The sequence below is a fragment of the Phodopus roborovskii genome, unplaced genomic scaffold, assembly GCF_943737965.1.
Source record: "Phodopus roborovskii unplaced genomic scaffold, PHOROB, whole genome shotgun sequence".
Taxonomy (NCBI): Eukaryota; Metazoa; Chordata; class Mammalia; order Rodentia; family Cricetidae; genus Phodopus; species Phodopus roborovskii.
This window is the reverse complement of record NW_026126459.1, coordinates 24,243,426-24,250,081: the sequence shown is the minus strand read 5'-3', so window position 1 is coordinate 24,250,081 and position 6,656 is coordinate 24,243,426. Positions and strand designations below refer to the sequence as shown.

General features: G+C 49.7%; 1 protein-coding gene across 1 annotated transcript; it reads right to left on the bottom strand.

Moving 5' to 3' along the window:
- Nucleotides 1-1,746: 1,746 nt before the first annotated feature.
- Nucleotides 1,747-4,131, bottom strand: Ankrd33 (ankyrin repeat domain 33). Its single transcript, XM_051189946.1, is given in 5 exon segments — nucleotides 1,747-1,815; nucleotides 1,818-2,488; nucleotides 3,278-3,418; nucleotides 3,586-3,715; nucleotides 3,956-4,131. Coding segments are annotated over 5 exon segments (1,137 nt in total). The 5' UTR covers nucleotides 4,109-4,131; the 3' UTR covers nucleotides 1,747-1,773.
- Nucleotides 4,132-6,656: the final 2,525 nt, after the last annotated feature.

Sequence of the window (6,656 nt, the reverse complement as noted above, 5' to 3'; positions counted from 1 at the left end):
GCAGTCCTATAAATTCTGCTCCAGACATGCTTAAAGCTGGAGTTTGCAGTATCATTGAGAAGGCCAAATGTATGCAGTAGGCACCTTAAAATGCATGTGTTTATATAGTAGGCACTGTATGTGCAGTTGCTGCAGTTATTAGAAGCATACAAGTGCATGTCTGCAGTAAATGTGTTGGAAAAGAAAAACTCCAAACTTGCACACAAAGCCCCACAAAGTGTCCTTTCGAAGATATTTCAGATCATTGTCTAATAGCCCTACCTACGGGTCAGCTGGCGAGAGTAACTTCTCTTGATATACTTAGTATTGCTGTTTCTCCCTCTCCCATTCACCTCCCCCTGCCTTCCTTCCTTCCTCCCTCCCTCCTTCCCTCCCTCCATCTTTCTTTAGACATGGTCTGTGTGTTGCCCAGACTGGTCTCAAACTCAGGCTCAAATGACCCTGCTGTCTCAGCCTCCTGAGTCGCTGGAACTACAGGTCTCTGTTCTGTGTCTAGCAAACATACTAGTTTCTACTCATTAAGGCTCAGACTTTATTAAATAAGGGGTCAAGCTGTAGGAGATTGACAAACAGCACATTATTATTCTATCCCTTCTCCTTAAAATTTAACTTTATGTGTATAAGTGTTTTGTCTGCATGTAGCTCTGTGCACCAAGTGAATGCCTAGTGTCCAGGAAAATCAAAATAGGGCATCAGATCCCCTACAACTGGGTGCTGAGAGCTAAACCTGGGTCCTCTGCAAGAGAAGCCAGTGCTCTAAACCTCTGAGCTGTCTCCCCAGCCCCCAAATTATTTTTGTTTGACAAAAAGTAAAAACAGTCCAGGTTTTACTGCCAGTTTGGGAATTTATTTTCTTCTAACTTTGCAATCTTCTTCCCCTATTCCTTGTTCCACAGTCTTGCATTTCTCTCTTTGATCCATCCTGCTGCTCCACTTACTAAATAGTTAAATAGCTTTTGGTACTCAAGATACCTCTGTAGTAATCTGCATTAGTCACTTTTCTTGTTCAGTCCACAGAGAAAGGCTCAGCAGCAGGAGCTTGAGGTAGCAGGCCACATTGCGTCTGCAGTCAGGTAATGGGGGGAATGTCTGTCCTTGGTGTGTCCTTCTTTTCATTCAGTTTGGGGCCCCATTTCATTGGGCGCTGCTCTTCAAGTTCAGATGGTTTTCTCTTTCCCAGTCTATGGATACCCAGAGGTGTCTTTTGGGTGGTTCTAAATCACACAAAGTTGAGGGTATAGATGATTACAAACATGCTTACTAGGCTGGAGAGATGGTTTGGTGGTTAAGAGCACTGGCTGCTAATCCAGAGGTCCTGAGATCAATTCCCAGCAACCACATGGTGGCTCACAACCATCTGTAATGAGATCTGGTGCCTGCAGGGATACATGTGGATATATAAGCAGGCAGAACACTGTACACATAATAGATCTTTTTAAAAAAAAAAAAGAAAACCATGATTACCTGAGGAAGCTTTTCTCTTTGGCAAATGGCATGTCATGAATGCTTTTCTACCCTTGGTTATTGATACAACTGGAAGACAAATATGTCAGAACAGTTTGCCTTCTCTAGCTTTATGCCATACTACACAGAATACAGTGTATAGATATCCCCACCATAACCACTGTAGCCAGTCTCCTGCCGACAGACCCTGTGTTGGTCTCATTTCCTCCTGCAGATAGTGCCATGGACAACCCTGTACACTGGGTGGAAGCAGGTTCCTGAAAGCAGAGGCAGCTGGGAAGCAGAAGAGGCCCCAGATAGGGATGTGTCTTACCTGCCTCCAGCCTGACCTAGCCCACCTCCCCATGGCTCTTTGTTCCTTGCTCCTGCTTCTTCCTCTCCTGGTATCTCCAGAGAGGAAGAGCCAGACTTCGCTGCCCTCCAGGCCTGAGTAGCAACTCATACTGGGTAGGGGGAGAGGGTGCCTTGGAGAGGAGGATCTTGGGAATTTGGGACCTGGGATCAGTACTGTCCCTCGACTGCAGCCACTGGGAGAGCATACTCCGAGGGCTCTGGTAGGGGACAAAGACCTGGGGAACAGGGACAGCCTGAGGAGGATGGGGTGCTGGGGGAGGGGGAGGGGCAGTGCCCAACAGCTCTGGCACTGACTTGCCTCGAATGCCCAGCATGGGTGGGTGATCAGGGCACAGTGTGTGGCAGGCAGTGGTGAGGAAGGGACTGGCCAAGCTGGTGGTGACAGTCACAAAGTGGTCCAGAACACCTCCTTCCTGTGGGGATTCAGCAAAAGGGAGGCTCAGGGTAGCTTGGAGCCTTTCTAGGAGGGATGGGGCAGACTGGGCCTGGGCCTGGGCCACAAGCTGAGTCAAGGCTGGCCACTCGGGTTGGTACCGCAGGCTGAGCTGTTCTGCCTGTGGCCGCCTCAACAGCTGCCTGATCTTCCTCACTGTGTCGAAGCTGTCAGTCAGAACGGCCCATTCCAAGGCCGTCCTGCCACGGACGGGATCCACCGAGCTCAGGTCAGCACCTGCAAGTGGACCGGTGTGGCAGGGATTAGTTAGGGAGCTATGGTTTGTGCACGGCATATTCTTCAGCAGCAAGGCTGGCTTGGGTTTCAGCCTTTTGTATAAGAGACAGGAAGCTACCAAAGTCTGGACGGGGAGACTGACAGAGCCGGTGGGGTCTCCAACAGGCTCATAGGGCCGTCTAAGAAGAGCAGAGCACAAGCTGCTTAAGCCACAGCTGCTTGGGGAGATGTGTTCAGTCATTTAACCCTCCCACTTTATTCCTTCATTCTCATGCCCTTTTCTCTGGGGCCAGAGAGACAGTCACTTGAAAGGAGAAAGTCATGGGGTACCCTTGCTTCCCTGCTAAACCCACTGGGGTTGAGAAGGGAAATGTTGGAGACAGGAACTCCTTAGGGAGACCAGCAGAGAGCATCAACAGCCACCTCAGGGGGAATAGTGAGGGTCCCACTACTCAGAGTGGTTCTCCACCAAAGGCTCCAGCCTGAGAGCTGGAGTCAGTCCTCACTGCTGCCCCATGTGGCCATGTTTCTCCACCTGGATCTCAGGCAATGGAGAGGCCCGGACTAGAACTCAAGACTCCTACTCACCCTACACCTTTCCCCATCTTATGTCTGCACTCTTTGCTGGGACCTCCATAAATAGAGCTATGGCTAGCCAGGCTTTGCGTACTGTGAGAGGGTGATAGCACACCCCTCCTCCATTAAGTTGGCCTTGATCGGTGTTCTGTTCCCTCTTCTCTTGCTGTAGCTAAATGGTATCTGGTGGGTGGTAGCAGAGGAGCCACGCACCTGCCATGAGGAGGGCAACCACACATTCGGAGCGGTCTCGAATGGCAGCCTTCATCAGAGCTGTGAGCCCCCGATGGTCCCTGCGCTCCAGGTCCAGGCCAGCAAAGTAGTTGATCAGGGAAGTCACCAGCGGCGTGTGACCTACACAGAAAGGACCACAAAGCTGGAATACCCAGGTAATGGGACAATAAAGCCTGGCCAGAGAGACCCTTGTATAAGGTTGGGGCTGTGGCCCTGATGGCTGTGAGCAGGGTGAGGTGGGGTGAGGGGGGATGAGGGTGAGGGTATTGAGTGGGGATGTCTTGCACCTGCTTGAGCAGCGAGCATGAGGGCGGTGTTTCCGTCTTTGTCCTGCTGGTTCACATCCAGGAAAGGACAGCCGCTGAGAAGAGCCACAATGGTACCAAAGCCACGATAGCATGCGACCATGAGGCCTGTCTGGGGACAGAGCAGCTTGGACCCCACCTTCCACTAAGTTCTCCTTAGCATCCCCTCCTTCTAAATCTGCACCTTCCCAGAACCTGTCCCAACCCCTTGTGAAGATGGTTCTCACCCATCTAAAGAGTAGGAGTGGCTTCGGGAACTCTCTGGGGAACCAGACCAGGAAGCTGTAGGGGGAGGGGTCGTGGGGGGCCTGAGCTGTCCCCAGCTGCCCTGCTAAGCCCTTGGGCATCTCACCCTCCCATTGCTGTCCACTTGGGAAGCCTCCTCTGGGGAGACCCCAGCATCCAGCCTGGCTTGGAGCTCAGCGGGGTCATTGTGAACACAAGCCCAGTACAGGGTCTTCAGATTGCAGAGAGGAGTCAGGGTCTCCTTGCTTGGGCAGGACATGTCCAACTGTTCCCGGGTCAATGGTGGATCCTCTGCTTCCAGTCTGGGGAGGAAAGGTGAATCCCTCTTTAGTCAGCTGGCAGCTGTGACAGAATCTAGAGGAACAGTTTCTCCTGCCATCCTGGGCAGACGTCCCTGAAGCTTCACCCATCTCTTCAGGGAAAGCCTTCACCTTGATGAGTATCTTGCCCCCAACTGGACACAAGATAGGCAGCCACAGCGTCTTACTGTAGGTCAGGTTCCCAAGGAAGTTCATGGCTGAGGTTATCATTTTCCCCTCCCCCAACCTTACCTGGAATTCTAGGGTCTCCAAAAGACTATCATGGCAGGCAGAGCTGTGGATCAGAGCACCCTTGCACCTCCAAAAGCACACTAGCCCTTCAGTGGAGTGGCCGAGGGATTGTCTGTCACCAGGAAACAGGGCGGGTGACAGATGGCTGTTCCTGAAGAAAGCTGCCATAAACACATTGGGGCTGAGCTGGGTCAAGCGGGTTAGGAAGGGATTGAGGGCCTGGAGGGGTGGTTGTTCTGTCTGCCGTTTCCCCATCCCAGCACTAAGACCCCACTAGACCTGGCTGGTGGTGACTTCTCTAGGACCACAGCAGAGTGGATCCACCTGGGCTGATCGTTCTCACCTTCATCATGAAAGTTCACTGGTTTTGCAAGAAAAGCATTCTAAGGGTCTGGACATTCAGCAGCCAAGCCTGAGATCCCCTCCTCTTCAGTGGAGCTGGTTTGGGAAGAGGCCACAGCTGTGGTGTGGGGGAAGCCAGGAGTATTAAGTAAGCATGAATGCGGAGGTGGGCTCCAGGGTTTACTCAAGGAAATCAAAACATAAAGGATTGTCAGAAGGATGGAGAAGTGGCTCAGAAGTTAAGAGCACTGATTGCTCTTCCAGTAGGCTGTAGTTCAGTTCCTGGCACCTACTAGGCAGCTTGTAGCTGTCTGTAACTCCAGTGCCAGGGAATCTAATGCCTTCTTCTGGTTTCTATCGGTAACTGCACTCACAGGCTTACACAATACCAGAACACCTATAAGCAGAAACAATAAAATAAAAATAAGTTTAAGAAGAGAAATTCCAAATTAGGGCTATAAAAATTATGATGTATTAAATTGAATGGATTAGGTTTGAAGGGGTAAGTAAAATATGACATATTTAAATGAAATTAAAGAAATAATAGGTCTGTACTGTCATTTTTGGAATTAATAAGTTGAATGACTTGGAGCTCAGCACTCTCCACACTGGGGGACTTTGCTTTCTGGCTTCATATTGTTTTCCCCTGACATTGGGTTCCTGAAGCTTTCTCCTCCTCTCTTTACCCTTTGGTGCTAATATAATAATCATAGAACACGTACATTTTATTTAAAATGTGACTTGTGGGCTGGGCAGTGGTGGCACAAGCCTTCAATCTCTGTAAGGCCGGCCTGGTCTACAGAGTGAGTTCCAGGACAAGCTCCAAAGCTACAGAGAAACCCTGTCTCAAAAAGACCAAAACCCAAACCAAAACAAAACAAACAAAAAAAATGTGATTTGTGTTTGTTTTTCTTTTGTTTGGTTTCTTGTATTTGCTTTATTGGTCTTTTGTTTGTTTGGAGAAAGTCTCTTATGTAGCCCAGACTGACCTGGAACTCAGAGTTCCACCTGCCTCTGCCTCTCAAGTGTTGGGATCACAGGTGGGCAGCACCACACCTGGCTTGTGTATTTGTTTTTATTTTTCTTTTATCTCTTTCTCTCTCTCTCTCTCGCTCTCTTTTTTTTTTTTTTTTTTTTTTTTTTTTTTTTTGAGACAGGATCTCACTATATAGTCCTGCCTGTCCTGGAAGTTACTCTGTAGACCAGGCTGGTCTTGAACTCACTGAGAGCCACCTGCCTCTGTGCTGGGACTAAAGGCATCCACCACCATGGCCTGGCAACTTAAACAGGTTTCTAATTATGCTAGAGCACTTGTTTGTTTTTCACCCCATCCTGTGACTTAAAGACCTGTCCTGTGAGGTCACATGCAGTTAGGAGCTTGAAGGGGCGTGGCAGTGGGGCTGACCTGGAGAGTAGGGCTGGACTGTTTGGGCTTTCATCCAAAGCTCCTGTGGTCTTTCTCCCAAACTGCTAAGTCAGCACTTCCCAGCCTCCCAGAGCTGTGGATCTGGGCTTTATGCTCTGTTGGTAAATTTAGAGCAGAGTTATGTAGAACAGGACACCCGCGCTTTCTGAGACAGACCATGGCAGCACAGACGGGCTCTGCTAGCAGCTTTCTGATTTGCCAGTTTCCTGTAGTACCGGACTGTGGATTTCTCAATCACAGGCAGAGGTCATGTGACTGCCAAAGCTGGCAGTTGTTTCAGACCTACAGCCTGCTTTTCCAGCCCTTTCTGCTTGAACTAGCCAGTTGTATTTTTGTTGTCTGCCACTGCACTCTAATGGATACAAGTGGCTTAGCAAATAGAGTTTTAGTTTTCACAGGGAAAAAAATTCAGGAATAGCAAGCTGTTGGCATTGGTTAAGGGATCTGATGGTGCCAGGGCCTTGTCTGGAATTCTCCTACTTTTCCTC